The sequence below is a fragment of the Salvia splendens genome, chromosome 11 (genome assembly GCF_004379255.2).
Source record: "Salvia splendens isolate huo1 chromosome 11, SspV2, whole genome shotgun sequence".
NCBI lineage: Eukaryota > Viridiplantae > Streptophyta > Magnoliopsida > Lamiales > Lamiaceae > Salvia > Salvia splendens.
The window spans coordinates 11,584,281-11,600,531 of NC_056042.1; the positions used below are offsets into that span (position 1 = coordinate 11,584,281).

At 43.6% G+C, this 16,251-nt stretch overlaps 3 protein-coding genes and 1 long non-coding RNA gene across 4 annotated transcripts; 3 read left to right on the forward strand and 1 right to left on the reverse strand.

The window, feature by feature from the left end:
• LOC121755609 lies at positions 1-427 on the forward strand. The gene is made up of 3 exons (XR_006040835.1): positions 1-108; positions 189-276; positions 354-427. It is a non-coding gene; the product is annotated as an uncharacterized LOC121755609 (long non-coding RNA).
• Positions 428-6,275: 5,848 nt separating this feature from the next.
• On the reverse strand, positions 6,276-8,841 carry LOC121754434 (protein POOR HOMOLOGOUS SYNAPSIS 1-like). The gene is made up of 7 exons (XM_042149796.1): positions 8,413-8,841; positions 7,873-7,989; positions 7,252-7,317; positions 7,050-7,150; positions 6,623-6,938; positions 6,513-6,540; positions 6,276-6,418 (listed from the first exon to the last, which is right to left on the reverse strand). The coding sequence occupies exons 1-7, from the start codon at positions 8,839-8,841 to the stop codon at positions 6,360-6,362; spliced, it is 1,116 nt and encodes a 371-aa protein (XP_042005730.1). The 3' UTR covers positions 6,276-6,359.
• A 1,651-nt stretch (positions 8,842-10,492) lies between these two features.
• Positions 10,493-11,787, forward strand: LOC121754435. Its single transcript, XM_042149797.1, has 2 exons — positions 10,493-10,732; positions 10,831-11,787. The coding sequence occupies exons 1-2, from the start codon at positions 10,493-10,495 to the stop codon at positions 11,785-11,787; spliced, it is 1,197 nt and encodes a 398-aa protein (XP_042005731.1).
• Positions 11,788-14,885: 3,098 nt separating this feature from the next.
• LOC121754436 lies at positions 14,886-15,338 on the forward strand. Its single transcript, XM_042149798.1, has one exon. The coding sequence runs from the start codon at positions 14,886-14,888 to the stop codon at positions 15,336-15,338; it is 453 nt and encodes a 150-aa protein (XP_042005732.1).
• Positions 15,339-16,251: the final 913 nt, after the last annotated feature.

Genomic DNA, 16,251 nt, shown 5'->3' on the forward strand with positions numbered 1-16,251 from the left:
TGGGGGTGCTCTTACATTGTTACAGTTGTGGGCTTGGGAGAGAATCCCAATTATTAGGCCGACAATGCTAAATCTCGTGCCTATAGACTACCTACCATGTGCAATCGCGTAAGTTGTTAACTAATTAATTTTTAAAGCATATTTTTTAATAATTGACGTGTTATTCGCTCATAATTTATTTTTTGTAGATGGACTGGTCCGGCCTCTTATGTAAAAGCACCCGGGCATTGCATTGAAACTTTCAGAGAGCAGTTCTCTAGAATGCATGCCGACCAAGTAATTTACGTAACCTAAATTGGTGTTTGTATGACGTTTTGGTTGAACTTGTTTGACTAAATTTGTGTCTTATGTAGTTTATTTGGAGGCCGTATGTCCACCGAAACCTGCCGGATGTTTGTGTTGTCGGTCGTCCTATATGGACGTCGAGCACAACCACTATTTGCTGGAATCTGGTTGAGCCATACGTGCCAGAGCGAGTGTTGCGACAATTTGGGATTGTCCAACCCTATATCCCGCTTGTCAACAGGTTCCACGGTGCTGATTTTTTGAAACAGGATCGACGTGGCAAAGCTGGACGGAATTGGGTTGACTGGCACGCCAATCATTTACAGGCTTGGGATAATAGACACGACATGGTGTACGTGGATTTGGAGTACTCAATGGAGCCTATTGCACTTGATGAGTACATGGATTGGTTTCGCCGGATAACCGTGGTGTACATAACAAAACCTGACGTGCATGCTCAGGAGGGCTTCCAGCAAATGGCAGCTCTCATAACTACGCGGTAAATTGAAACAACTATTCATTATTTTATTTCATATGATGAAATATATTTAACTTTAAAAATTGTAGGTGGAGACGCTGCACAGAATACGCCACTATCTTAGTGAGCAAGACAGGTCAGGACATCCGGCTCTGTACACTATTTCGAGGATGGTTGAAGACGGCCTACACATATCTGGGGAACCTGAGATGATGGACTGTCGTCCTTCCCAGCGGTCTGAGCTGGACATTGACATGCCCGTGAGGCAAAAAGGGAAGCGGCGTGGTAAGAAGAAAGCGGGTGAAAAGTCGTCATCCGCAAGGATGGTAGTGGATTCCGATGACGACTTTATGCCTCCACCTCCACCAAGCTCCGTCGTTCGAGGACGACATTCAGTTAGCCACACTGGTGGAACCGGTGAAGATATCGGTCTAAGTGATGTCCCCCAATCTCCACCTCGTTCTTCTGTGCGAGACGACTTCTTTGGCGCTGATTTACAGAACATGGTTGTGCAAGATACTCCTCCGTCTCGTCTCCCTACCTCTAGAATCGGGAAGGGAATCCGTGGCCTGTTTATGCGGAAAAGGCGAGACGATTGAACATTTAACAAGTATTTAGTTGAATTGATCATTATAGCTTTATAACAATTTTTGTGTTCATTTCTCCAGTTGAACATTGTTATGGTTTATTAAAAACGACACTCTCCCTGACGTCTGAACTTTTTATATTAGGAATTTGATACATCCTCTTGATATTGGTGTTTTTTCATTGTTTTGGATAAATGAAATTAGTACTCCCTAATTAAAATGAAAAAAGAGAATAAAGAGATAGAGGAAAGGGCCTTTTGAATCGGACATTCTGTAAAAACACGCCAGCCACATTGGCGTGTTTCATAACACGCCAACTATATTGGCGTTTTTGTAGAAAAACGCCAATCTTATTGGCGTCTCTAAGATGGAGAAATTTAATTTTAGACAATTTTTTCGTAGAATGAAGTCAACATTCTGTAAAAACTCGCCGATCTCATTGGTGTTTTTTGTAACACGCCAACTGCAGTGGCGTTTTTTCTGAAAAACGCCAATCTAATTGGCGTCTCTAAGATGGAGAAATTTTAGACAGTTTCTTCGTTGAATGAAGTCGACATTCTGTAAAAACTCGCCGATCACATTGGCATTTTTTTATAACACGCCAATCACATTGGCGTCTCTAAGATGGATAAATTTTTGCCAATTTTTTCGACTAAAGAACCAGACATTCTGTAAAAACTCGCCAGCCACATTGGCGTGTTTCTACAAAAACGCCAATGAAGTTGGCGTTTTTGAATAAAAAACCGACAAAGTTTCAGAGAAAAACGCCAGCCATAAATACAGAAGTCCAAATATTACACAATACATAAGTCCAAACAGAAGACCGAGGATTATAAACAAAACAATGTTCAATTCGACTAAATTGTTGTTAAACGTTCAATTGTCTCGCCTTTTCCGCGTAAAAAAGCTACGGATACCCTTCCCGATTCTGGCGGTTGAGAGTCTAGACGGATGAGTATCTTGCACAACGACATTCTCTAAATCAACCCCGAAAAATTCGTCTTGCACAGAAGCCCGAGCTGGAGAATGTTGGACATCACTAAGACCGATGTCTTCGCCTGTACCACCAGTGTGGCTGACAGAATGACGACCTCGAACTGCAGATCTTGGTGGAGGTGGAGGAAGAAAATCGTTATCGGCATCAGCAGTGTGGCTGACAGAATGACGACCTCGAACTGCAGATCTAGGTGGAGGTGGAGGCATAAAATCGTCAGCGGCATCATCTACCAACTGAGTATCCATCCTTGAAAGAGCATTCGGGCAGTTGCGCCTGTCGTGACCTGGTTGATGGCAATGTTTACATCGGCGTTGGGCTCGTGGCTGGTCAGCTTCTCGGACATCCATCTGATTAGGAATCCTAGTAGTACGGTATCGACCTCAACTTTTAGGCATTAACTGAGCTCGTGAACATTGCAAAGTCCATTCAGGAACGGCCCAATAATCTTGGTGTCTGGGTGGATTGAACACCGTAGAATATTGGTGTACCCAAACACTTGTGCGGTATACGGGATCAACAAGCGACAGCATGTTGTCGTTTCTAAACCGCGCAACTGCCGCTGCATGTGAACATGGAAGTCTCCACATCTGCCACTTTTGACATTTGCAGTGCGACTCCAAGTACTTTACCTTCCACTTATTAGCGCCCTTTCCACCAATTCGACGCTTTGTTCGAACCACATAATGGCCTGCAATTGTGTTGGGTGCTCTCACATTATGTAATTGACCTTTTGCATCATTTTTGCACACCTTTTCATGCGCCCACGGGGTAAGTGGTGTGGCACACTGTGTTGATGCAATTGACCGGTCATTGAACCATTCTATTGTCCTCCAGAATGTCATATCAATGCAAGCTTTAATTGGGAGTTGTCTTGCGCCTCTCAACACATTGTTGTAAGATTCCACCATATTAGTGGTCACCTCACCCCATCTTTTGTGTTTGTCATACGCCAGATTCCATTTTTCTAACTCCACGGCATCAAGGTACTGCAAAGCCTCGGTGTTGACGTTTCGAAGTAAACGACGTCTGATCTTAAACTTGCGCTTCTTGGTAGCAATACCAATTTTCCAAACAAGTCTTTTGACCATGATACCTTTGTGATTCTGCAAAACATTCTTTCTAACATGTACCAAGCAAAATCTGTGATGACCCACATTGGGTTCTTCTTTCCATATGTGAGAATTCATTGCATCTATGATTCCCACATGCCTATCAGATATGACACATATTTCATGTTTTGCTACATGAAGTCTAATGCGTTCCATAAACCAATTCCAACTTTCTTTGGTTTCCTCATCAACAATGGCATATGCAACAGGCAAACATTTCTTATTAGCATCAAATCCAACGGCAATAAGAATTTTACCTCGACATCGTCCACGTAGATGAGTTCCATCAACCGTTAAAACTGGTTTGCATAGTTGAAAAGCCTCCACAGTTGGTCCAAAAGCCCAGAATACGTACTTGAATACCTTGTTCATACCATTGCTTAATATATCATCGTGCAACCATTCCACAATTGTGCCAGGATTTTGTCTTTGCATTTCATTCAAATAAGCTGGTAACACTTTGAACGACCACTCCCATCCACCGTATACAAGCTCAATCGCTGTCCTCTGAGCATACCATGCTTTCTTGTAACTAACTTTGACATGAAATCTATTTTCAATATCCGCCACAATTGCTTTTACCTTATAGCAAGGATCGTTTTCTATCTGATGTCGAACACTCAACGCTATCATACCCGACGAAAGATTAGCGTGCCCATTATAGTTACGATCCCCCATGCAAGTATGAGCAGTGCTAAACACTCTAATTTGTCAGTGTTCATCATGCTTTCTCAGTGTTGCTCGGCACTCCCACAAACATTTCGATAATGAGGTATCCTTCGGATTTCCTTGTGGCCACTTACAAATTGCATGCCATCTCTTTCCTTTACTTTCAGCAACTGTATATTGTCGGATTTTTTCCAAATGCCAATGAGTCACAACTGCCTTCAATTCCAACTTCGTTCTAAATTTAGTATGCAAACCGACATTGCTAGGATCTTTTTCACTCCAATAATGCACACTGGGATCATCACGCTCAAAGTTTTTGGGATCAAAACTATCATATGGACCTGGTAAGGTGCGAAAATAGTTGATTCCACGCTGTGGGAACTGTGGAACTACTCTTCATCCAACTGCCCTTCCACCAACTGATGTTTCTCCAACTATTGTTTCTCCAAGTGGAATGGATGGTCTTGAAGCAACAAATTGTTCATCATTCGACGGATCACCATCTGAGTCTGTACTAACCGGGTCGGAATCTTCAAAATAATAAGGTGATTGTGGATCAAGAAAGTCGGCTTTATCAGGACCTATTATTTCCTCAACCACATCACAATTGTCACTTTCCCCTAAATGCACGCCTCCAGCTTCAAAATCTTGTGTTGCAGCAAAATATGGTTCTTGAGCTCTCGTAGACATACCAACATCAAAATCTTGTGTTGTAGCAAAATATGGTTCTTGGGCTCTCGTAGACGTACCAACATCAAAATCTTGTGTTGCAGCAAAATATGATTCTTGGGCTCTCGTAGACGTACCAACATCATGACTTATGATATGATGACTATGATGTTGAGTAATTGCCGAATACTCAACATATAATTCAATTAGACCTCCAAGAACCATACTCTCACTAAACATTAGTTGCATGCATACTTCGTCTAGTAGAACACCTACAAACGTGACTCCGGCTCCAAAGCATATTGTACGTTTCCATATTATTTGAATGTTGTTTTCATATATGATTATCCCCATCATTTCACAAATTTTTTCCACAAGCTCATCGTACGAAATTGTTTCATCCAACATAATGAATCCTTTAGCAAAAGGAGGATCATACGAAATAACTGCTCCGGGAATTATCTTTCCACCCCAATATAAATTGACACACCACGTCATACTATCTGCAATAATGTAAAACACAAATAAATATGTATTATTTTTATATTCATCATTATGTAGAGTGAGCCAAATATGCTAAATAATAATTCTACACAATAATAATTCTACACAATAATAATTCTGCACAATAATAATTCTACACAATAATAATTCGGCACAATATTTCAACTCAATTCACAACCAATTACAAACCCTAGCTAACTATCCAACAATTACTCAAATAATGTAAAAGATAAGCATACTAACCGAAAATAATATACAAATTTGGGGGAAAATAGCACCGATAGATGGATGGAGGGCGAATTCGCGTGGAGCAGTCTACCTTGGATAAGAGTGTGTGGGCTGAGTTTTTCGCGATTTGGGGGAAAAGAAGGGGATATATCAGATCTGTATAAAGCCGCCAATGACAGCGGCGTTTTCTTTGAAACACGCCGACCACGTTGGCGTATTTTATCAAAACAACATTCTACCCGGCGTTTTTACTTGAATAAACACGCCAACGAAAAAGGTGTTTTCTATTATACACGCCAATGCGAATGACGTTTTATACTCAATACTGTATTTATAAAAAATACGACTAAAATACGTTGCAATTAAAAGACGCCAACGTAGTTGGCGTTTTAAATTAAAACCCGCAATTGTTGTTGGCGTTTTTACTTATAGAAACACCAATGCGGTTGGCGTTTTTCCCATATATGGAACAGATAACAAAACGGGTACATTTCCGTTATTTCTGTGGCCAACTGGCCTAGAAATGCGATTTTCCCCAAATCATGTGGTCAAACAAATGAAGAGTAAATAATAAATTGAATATTTAAATAGTTATTTTTGCTTATACATTTAACCTAAAAATCGGCAAAATGGAACAGTGTTAGGAAAAATGGATTGGTTTTGCATCTAACTTTTCTGAGTATGATTCCGGAATTCTCTCCTTTATTAATGCATGCAAGATCAATATAAATGCTAAAGATAAGGGAGTTCTCATTGAAGTTGAAGAGTTCTGATTGAAAACGCTGAAATTCTTTTCATTACAAACCTAGTTTGCAGTATCGAAATATTTCAACTTACATCACCACATCGTCTCCTAACTGGCTAATGACATGCTCTACTGTCGCCAGTAGCTCTGAAATATTGAAGAACATGAAGCAATTTGATATACTTGTTAGTGAATATAGCAATAGTAAAGTCAGTTAGAGGTGAGAGAATTATTTGGTTACCTTTGAAAGGAGTTCCTTCCAGATATTTCTGCATGGAAGTGAATGAACTAAAATTAGTGAACAGAGGCGATAAAGAAACAGAGAATTGTGTGTTTGAATCAAGGCTTTACCACAAATTGGGTGCTCAGATCTCCAGATCCTGTCTTTGTTGCTGCACCTAGGTGATCAGTGACCGATGCATCAAACGGGACAACAGATGAGGGCAGAGAATCTTTAGAAACTGCAGGGCGGCAGCTATTGACCAGCTGTGCGAAACTTGGAGGATATACAGCCTCAGTCTTTACACCTTCAAGTGGCTTGGAATCTTGAGTTGCTTCAAACGCACTGCTTGTAAGCATCAGTTGGGTACTCTGACCTGGAGGGAAAGCTGGCTCCATCTTTGGTGCTTCATCGACTGATTGTGTGTACAGCAGCTCACCAGCGCTTCTGTAAATATATCAACATAATTGTTATGTCTCATTTTCATCATTGGGTTCTAATATCATCTCTGTTTACAGAAACATCGCAGAGGTAACAAAATCATGTGATACTACTTACTTGGGTATAGTAGCATAAGAGATGGCCTCAGCTTGAGATGATATTTCAGAGTTCAATTCAGGGCATTGAAGAAGTGGAGGACTTCCATTTCCCAAGATTTCCTGGATGGATATTGATAATAAAATGAAGTCTCTCCTTTGCTTGATGCAATAGATAAAATAAGTGAATAAATTTTGATTGTAAGATCATGGTAAGTAAGCACCTTAACAACTGTCATGAATTTTTCTGCTTCACAGATATCTGAAAAACGCAAGGCAAATTTCTGCATCTGCAGAGAAGTGCAAAATTCCAGTTTAATGATAACTAAAGGCACTCATAAGATATTATGCAGTGAGGTTTATTATGGACAATAATAAGTTTTCACTGACACCAAATAGAATATTATATGAATAACTCTCAGATGCACTAGATATACATGCTCACTCAGATAAACAAAGGCACTGAGCTAGTTATGCATAATTGCATAGTCTGAAGCTAGTCTTCTCTATGACAATCATGCACATAGTGACATTCTCTGTGTGGAAATTATGCTGTTACATCTGTACAATGATCTATGAATGGAAGCATAGCCTTCCTAGATTATGAACCCTATGCACATGATTCAAAAGCGAAAGTAAACATGCTAAAGTTTATGCAACTCCAAAGGTCAGTGTTAATCATTTAGAAACTTCAAAAAACAATGTGGCCTATTTCGGTTAGTGATCCAGTTATCGACAATATTCTCCTCTCGAATTGTCATCCTGACTATGCTCTTCCTGTTTGACTTCATGATTCAAACCAGAAAATAAGGATAATGAGGTTAACAAAAGTTTCCGATGCTTGCCTGGCCAGCACCGTCTTTATAGCTCAGAAACACAGCCCTGCTTCCCCTGGCTGGAACCCCCAACACACATGATATTTGAGGCCATGAGAAATACATCTTCGAGATGTAATGCACCTCCTGTAAATTCATATTAAGAATGAATACTAAGCATTTAGAAGTAACATGAACCGATTAAATGACATATTCTCAAACAGGACCAACGCTTCATCGCATCTAGTTCGGCAAATAACGCATGATTTCCTATCACTTCAGCATCGAACTACATTAATGAAGAAATGCACGATTTCTCTACTCGCAAACGACAGGTTTAACTTCACAACGTGATAACCTGCTATATCTGCCAACATATACGACTACTTTAAACCGCAAATGTTCGATTAGTCTGATTACAGCACGATTCAACAAACAGAGATAAAATAGGAACCAGATCGAGCTGATTCGAGCACAACAACCAACAATCAGCAGTAGAAATAAAACGATACACACAACCAATGAATTTTCACTAGAAATTAAACACGATGAGCTGATTTTCAAGCTTACAAGGGTTTTAGACCGGAGAGAGAGGACGAGAACCGCATCATCCGTTCCGGAAGAGGTTCTCTCGTAGATGAGCTTCACGGAGGCGGAGATGGACGAGGAAATCCAGGCGCCGCGGAGGCGAGACTTCGGAACCGGCACCAGAGAAGGATGAGTACTGTTAAAAGCGGACGAGCTGCAGTTGACGAAACGCGCGTACTCGATCTGCCATTCGTCGCATGCGGGTTTTTCACTCTCCTTGTTGGTGGTGCTTACGGCCAACGCTGATCCCGCCATTTTCGATTTTCTGGAACTGGTAATTTTACGTTTCGTCATTTGTATGGGTAAAAGTAGAGATGGAAAGTTAAAAAAAAAGGGTATGGAATTTATAGTTGGGTTTTGAGGGAAGACGACGAGCATAAAATTTTCTTTTTTGAGCAAATAAAATGTCATTCGATGAGTATATAAAATGTAATTTTGAATTTAGGCTGCATACATATTATGATCGTACGAAACTATCTGAAATTTGAAATAACGAATTGATTAGAGAGAAACTTGTGTGATCGAGCGCTCACAATTCATGTGGATCCGACTCGAGGGGGATGATAATGCCTATTTCATGCATTGGTTTAGAGGGAATGTAGGCTACTTGATCAGTTTTACGTGGAAAGTGAGTGTTAATTGTACATGAATACCACTTGACTAACGGCAACAAGGTCAAACTGATCATGCTGGCGCAGAAGGCAGAAAAGACTAAAAAGAGTGTGGGTTGATCAAGTTGACGGTCAAGCAGTTAGCTGGGGGATCACTGCGAAATAGAAAGAAGGCACGTATATCCGATGCGCTGGCAAGCGATCCTCAATCGGTTATCAAGGACCACTACATTCTAGAAGGAGGACACGTATCGACGGATGAGACGCCCAATTCCATCAAGGACGAAGATTCGCTGCCAAATTTGTTATCACAGCTAGAGGTTGTTGCGAAGAGCCTATAAATAGAGGGCGCATCGCCATAGCTGTAGAGTTTTTTTTATCTTCTTTCTTCTCCCGTTTATTTTCTTTTCTTTTATCAGTAGTTTTAGTTCCGTTTTCCAGTAGAGAGTTAGCTAGAGAGTAGAAGGAAGCGCGACAGAGAGATCCAGATCCGTTCGCCGCCGTTTCAGTTTCCGACCGAGGATCTCTCGGATCTATCACTTTCTTTCATTTCAGTTCTAGTTACTTAGTTAAATTTCATGTTTGTTAAGTAGTTGAAAGCAATCGTTCTTGTTATGTATTCCGCATTTTCCAAGATCTTTTCTGAGTTCTTTTTTAAATCAAAGTTGTTTGTTTTCGGAAATCTTGTTGACTGTTTGAGCTTAGTTTAGTCTTAAATACCCAGATCCAAAGTTTGAGCTTGCATAAATGTTTCGTAGATTCGTAGCATGTTAAAGTAGCTAAGTCATTTATTTTCAGTCTGACGCTTACCTGATCAGTTTACGGTTTTCAGCATGATATGTTCCTTGATCAAGTAGATAGTTACATTCTGCCTAGTTTAATCCAGTAGTTTAAAACTCTCAACTTAAAGCGTGGCCGCAGCTAAACCCTGTTCACTAAGCACACACTCAACGCATCAGTTTATCTGTGGGATAAACCTCGTACTTGCTGCTTTACCGCTAAAAGTAGGTTGCATGTTAGGGAGTTATAAATATTTTTTGTGAGAGAGAGAAGCGCCTTGATCATGTCGCAACGACATTGCAAACTGATCCACCCGGTCGGTTATTTTTCCATATAACTTGATCTGCGAAATTTTCATCTTCCACCAAATGACGTCGTTGCCGGGGAAGCATGGTGTTATTACATGGATGTGTTTAATGCATAGGTGTAAATAGTTTTGTTTCTTGCTTTTAATTTGTTTTTCCTTCTTTTCATGAGAAGGTACCACCGCAGAGGACACTGGAATCATCCTCTCATTTACAGAAATACAAACGCTAAGTGGCGAGTCCAGGAGGCCGGTGTAGTAACCACTCGCTACAGAGTCGCGTCAGCAGCAGCCGCATCGTCATCTACTGCTGAGCAACTGACTAGTGAGGAGGAAGGAGAGTTGTCCATGTTAAACAGGAGCCCGAATGACCACTGGATCCAGGGAAAATAGAGGGATGCTCCATGGAGAGATCATCCAAATTTCAGGTGGACTGATCAGAGTCATAGACAACCGCCTCAACCATCTATTCAGCGGACACAACCCTCCGAAGGGCAACCTAATTGGACTGCTCAAATTCAAGAAAGACCAAACACCGGAGGAAACAGAGGGCAAGGTGGTCAAGGCAATTGGTCAGGCGGATCCCAGGGTAACTGGTCCAGCGGAGGTAAGCCCAACTGGACAGGCAGACAACAGGAAGGGAATTGGGGATACAGACATCAAGGCCCCCAGTCAAGCAACTCCGGGAGACAACCGAACAATCAGGTGGTGAGCTACATTCCGCCGCATCAAAGAGGGAACCAACAGCACCAAGGGAACCAACCATACCATCAGCCCCAGTGTCAATCTGTTCATTATGGGCCGTCAGACTACCCTCAGACCAGCCACGGTGGAGGATCTTCAAATCAGAGATACAACAGGCACCCGAATGAAGGTCCAGGAGAGGCTATAGTTTCGCACCATCAGAATGATGCGATGCGTGAAATCCAGGAGGCGCAAAAAGAACAGAGGGCAGCTCTGGATATGCTTACAAAGCAACTCTCTCAAGTTGTCATGTCACTGGGGGAGCTGAGAGGGAATGAAGGAAAGATCTCAGCCACGGTGCAGCCCACTAGGCGGGAGAACATCAGCGAGGTCTCCCTGAGGTCAGGGAAGGTGTATCAAAGCCCCACTTCACCTGCAAGTTCCCCAGTATCTACATCTGGACAGGGCCGCGAAGAAGAAGCAGAGTCCAGCTTCCATGATCAAGCCGCTGGAGGAAGAGATAAGGGAAAAGGAAAGGTATGCGGCGAGACCTCAGGAGGAAGTCAAGGCGATGCAACTGAGAAGACCAAGCCCTACCCCTACCGTGGGATGATTACAAGGAAGAGGGATGCAACGATTGATGTGGCCAGCTTATTCCAGGACGTGGAAGTCAAAGTGCCACTCCTGACGGCGTTGAAGATGCCCCCTATCAGCAAATTTGTTGAAGACTACCTGGCGGGAAAGGTCAATGAAGAAGGAAGAATGATTACAGAGGAGAATGTCTCTGCAGTGATCCAGCGGAGTGACCTCCCTTCAAAGAAGACCGACCCAGGGATGTTCACACTCCCAATCTCGATTGGAGGCATTCAAGTGGAGCATGCAATGTGCGATCTCGGGGCGTCTATCAATGTATTGCCCTATTCCATATACAAGAAGCTGGGAGAGGCTAAGCTCATCGACACCGACATCATGATATAGCTAGCCGATAGGTCTTGCATTCACCCCGAGGGAATTCTCGAAGATGTGATAGTTAAGGTGAATAATTTCATGTACCCAGCCGACTTCTTCGTCATCAAAATGACAGAGCCAGCAGCGAAGGAGTCTAGTGGAGTCTTATTGGGAAGGTCGTTCCTGTCCACAACCAGCACTATAATTGATGTCCGCAATGGGACGATCAGTTTGGACTTCAAAGGAAAGCAATTCACTTTCAACATTGACGAAGCAATGAAAAGGCCGACGGACAGTGAGAACGTGTACTCGGTGGACGTAACCGAGCCTCTGGTGCAAGAGTATCTCGAAGAGGAGTTCCTACAGAGGCAATTCACCGACTCCGCAGCAGACGAAGAGGTTAAGAAGGAAATTGCTGACTGGTACGAGGCTATGAAAGTTGGCGAGATGGATGATCAAGCCATCGCGAAAGCGGTGATGGATTTTTGCGAGCGACCGCGGCCAGCTGGGTCAAGCGGGATCGCTCAATTGTCAAGCCTCGAGAAGCTGCCTGCTCAAGGCACCCCACTGAGAAGAGAAGTGGAAGAGAACCCTCTGCCTACTGAATTACCCACAACTGCAAAAGAATTGAAGCCGCTTCCAGCACATTTGAAGTACGTCTATCTGGGGGAGAATGAAACGCTGCCAGTAATCATCAACAATCAGTTGACCCAGGGGCATGAAAAGCAATTGCTGGAGGTACTGAGGCGCAATCAGAAGGCAATCGGGTGGAAGTTGACGGATTTGGTGGGAATTAGCCCAGACTTATGTATGCACCACATCCGGCTAGAGGAAGGAGCAAAGCCCCACCGTGACTAGCAACGCAAGTTCAACCCCAACATGAGGGAGGAAGTGCTCAAGGAGATAGTCAAGCTAGGCTCCATCGGAATTATATACTCCATTCCGGATAGCAACTGGGTCAGTCCAGTTCATATGGTGCCAAAGAAGGGTGAAATCAAAGTGGTGAAGAACGAGAAAAACGGGGTTGATTCCAACAAGGCCCGTCACTGGATGGAGGATGTGCATAGACTCTAGGAAGCTTAATGCGGCCACGAAGAATGATCATTTCCCGCTGCCATTCATTGACCAAATGCTTGAGAGATTGGTCGGGAAACAATACTTCAGCTTCCTTGATGGGTATAGCGGCTACTTCCAAATTGTTGTGAACCCAGATGATCAAGAGAAGCCAACATTTACATGCCCCTTCGGCACCTACGCTTACAGAAGGATGTCGTTCGGACTCTGCAATGCCCCAGGGACCTTCCAGAGATGCATGATGAGCATCTTCTCTGACTTGCTAGAAGATTGTATTGAGATCTTCATGGACGACTTTACCGTCTATGAGGACACGTTTGAGCAAGGGCTCCATAGCCTGAACAGAGTGCTGGAGAGATGCCAACAGAAGAACTTGGTCTTGAACTTTGAGAAATGCCACTTCGTGGTGACTGAGGGCATCGTACTAGGCCATGTTGTGTCAAGCAGAGGGATTGAAGTTGATCAAGCCAAGGTGGTTGTTATTGCGAAGCTTCCATACCCCACTAATCAGAAGGAAATCCGGGCTTTCCTGGGCCATGTAGGCTTTTACAGACGCTTCATAAAAGATTTTACAAGGATTGCCCAGCCCTTGACGAGGCTGCTACAAAATGAAGTGGAGTTTGAGTTTTCCGATGCCTGCAAAGCCGCCTTCTAGATTTTGAAGGACAGATTGATCAGTGCACCAATCATCCGCGCCCTCGACTGGAGTCACCCCTTCGAGGTGATGTGCGACGCAAGCGATTATGCAGTAGGGGCGGTGCTGGGCCAAAAGATCGATGGGAAAAGCCACGTGATATTCTACGCTTCGAAGACTCTCAATCAAGCGCAGAAGAATTATGATACTACAGAAAAGGAGATGCTGTCGGTGGTTTACGCATTTGAGAAATTCAAACCCTACTTGCTGGGTTCAAAAGTGATTGTCTACACAGACCACGCGGCTATCAAATACCTCATAGCGAAGAAAGAGTCGAAGCCGCGCTTGATCAGATGGGTACTCCTTCTGCAAGAGTTTGACTGGGAGGCAGTCGACAAGAAGGGCTCGGAGAATAGAGTGGCTGATCACCTGAGCCGAATCATGCAAGAGGACAATGGGGAAGCCATTTCTGACGCATTTCCTGAAGAACATCTATACATGGTCAAGTCCAGCCTTGAGTTGATCAACCAAGCTGAGAGGAAGGAGACCCAGCAGAGAGGCGAGCCATGGTTTGCTGATATGGCCAATTATCTGGTGACAGGCGAACTGCCCACGAGTACTGAGGTCACGAGAACAGTTAAGCAGAAAATCAAAAGCGACTACCGCTACTTCTATTAGGATGATCCTTACTTGTGGAAGATGAGAGCTGATCAAGTCATCCGCCGCTGTATACCCGAGTGGGAACAAGAGGACGTACTAGTCCACTGCCACACACTAGCTTGTGGCGGTCATTTCGGTCCGAAGAAAACAGCGAGGAAGGTGCTTGACAATGGGTTTTATTGGCCCTCCATTCATAAAGATGCCTATGAATTCTGCAAGAGATGCTCACGATGCCAACTAACTGGAGGAATCTCAGCGACAAATGAAATGCCGCAGGTCCCCGTGATAGTCTGCGAGATCTTCGAATGTTTGGGGGATTGATTTCATGGGACCATTCCCATCATCTGAGGGGAATCTATATATCTTGGTGGCGGTAGACTATGTGTCCAAGTGGATTGAGGCCAAGGCAACCAAGACCTGTGAGTCCAAGGAGGTAGCCAAATTTTTGAAGTCAAATATCTTTACCCGGTACGGAGTATCGCGGGCCATCATCTCTGATCAAGACACTCATTTCGTCAACCGGACCATCGAAGCTCTAATGAGAAAATACGGCGTCCACCACCGACTGTCTACATCCTACCACCCCTAGTCGAATGGCCAAGCTGAAGTGTTCAACCGAGAGATCAAGGCGATCTTAGAAAAGACAGTGAACCCAACAAGGAAGGACTGGAGCCGCCGACTGGAGGACGTGCTCTGGGCATACAAGACCGCCTTCAAAACTCTGATCGGAATGTCCCCTTACCGACTGGTATTTAGGAAGATGTGCCATCTACTGGTGGGGGTTGAGCATCAAGCCTTCTGGGCTATTAAGGAGATGAACTTGAACGCAGAGGCCTGCACTGAAGAGAGGAAATTACAGCTGCAGGAGCTTGAAGAGCTTCGCCTCGATGCGTATGATTCAGCCATGTGGTATAAAGAAAGAACGAAGATGTGGCATGACAAGAATCTCCGAAGGAAGGAGCTCAAGGTAGGGCAAAAGGTGTTACTTTTCCAGTCAAGACTCAAACTGATGCCGGGAAAGCTGAGGTCAAGGTGGGCATGCCCCTATACCATTGTGGCCATACGTGCAAATGGAGCAATCGAACTCCAAGGAAGCGACCCTAATTCGTCTTCCTTCTTGGTGAATGGCCATCGGGTGAAACCTTACAGAGATGAAAGTGAGGTGTGCGTAGTGGAAGAATTTCCACTACTCATACCTGAATCTCTCCAGTGATCGCAGGTAAAAGGAGTAACGGGTACCTTTGGGTAGTCTGCTTGATCGAGCCAACTGTGGATTTAAAATTTTATAAACTGATCAAGTGACATCCTAAGGGCACTCAGTCGACTCCTTAGTAACTTAGTGTAAATATGTTTTTCCTTATTAAAGTTAAACAAACAAAAAAAATATAAAATATGAAAATATAAAGAAGGTTAAACTGATCGAGTGGTTATTATTTGAGTATTCATATAGATTGACTTGTCCACTTGATCAGTTGGATGCTGGTTGTATTTTGTGGTCTAAATGTAGTTGGCTTGATCAAGGCAGGGAAATGAAAATGTGTGCTTAATTGCTGACGCGTCGAGGGGAGATGAAGCGTCGAGGGGAAGCTAACAGTCTCTTTTTCAAATTAAAGGGGTTTTATCTGAAATGTCCTTCACTTTTTCTCTCACATGCTAACCGTACCCATATCCCTCTCTCGATTTTCTATCTCTCAAATCGCAGGAACCCTAGCTCGAATCGCCACCGATTTTAATGAAAAATCCACAAATACCAGCAACATGAAGAAGAACGGAGCCAGCGACCAAGCTACCTCCTCAAGGAATGTCGGTTCCGGTACCAGCGGCAGTGGACGACGGACTTCCGTCCCAGCCTCGGCGGCGCCGCCTGTAAACCCTAGCACCGTCGCTCCACCCCTCTTCCTATAGTATATCTGCAGTTTTCAGCGCAACTAGAAAGGCTCATCATCAGTTTGCCTATAGAGACGGACGCCGCGACGGCTTTCGCCCACCTCAGAGCAAATCTGGTTTTTCCTAGATCTAGAAATCCCGTCCCTACTTCCGCACCCCAAATTCCACCATCCTCTCCACAAATTCCACCATCTTCTCCCCCCCAAAGCACAAACTCCGCCTCCCCCACCTAAATCCCG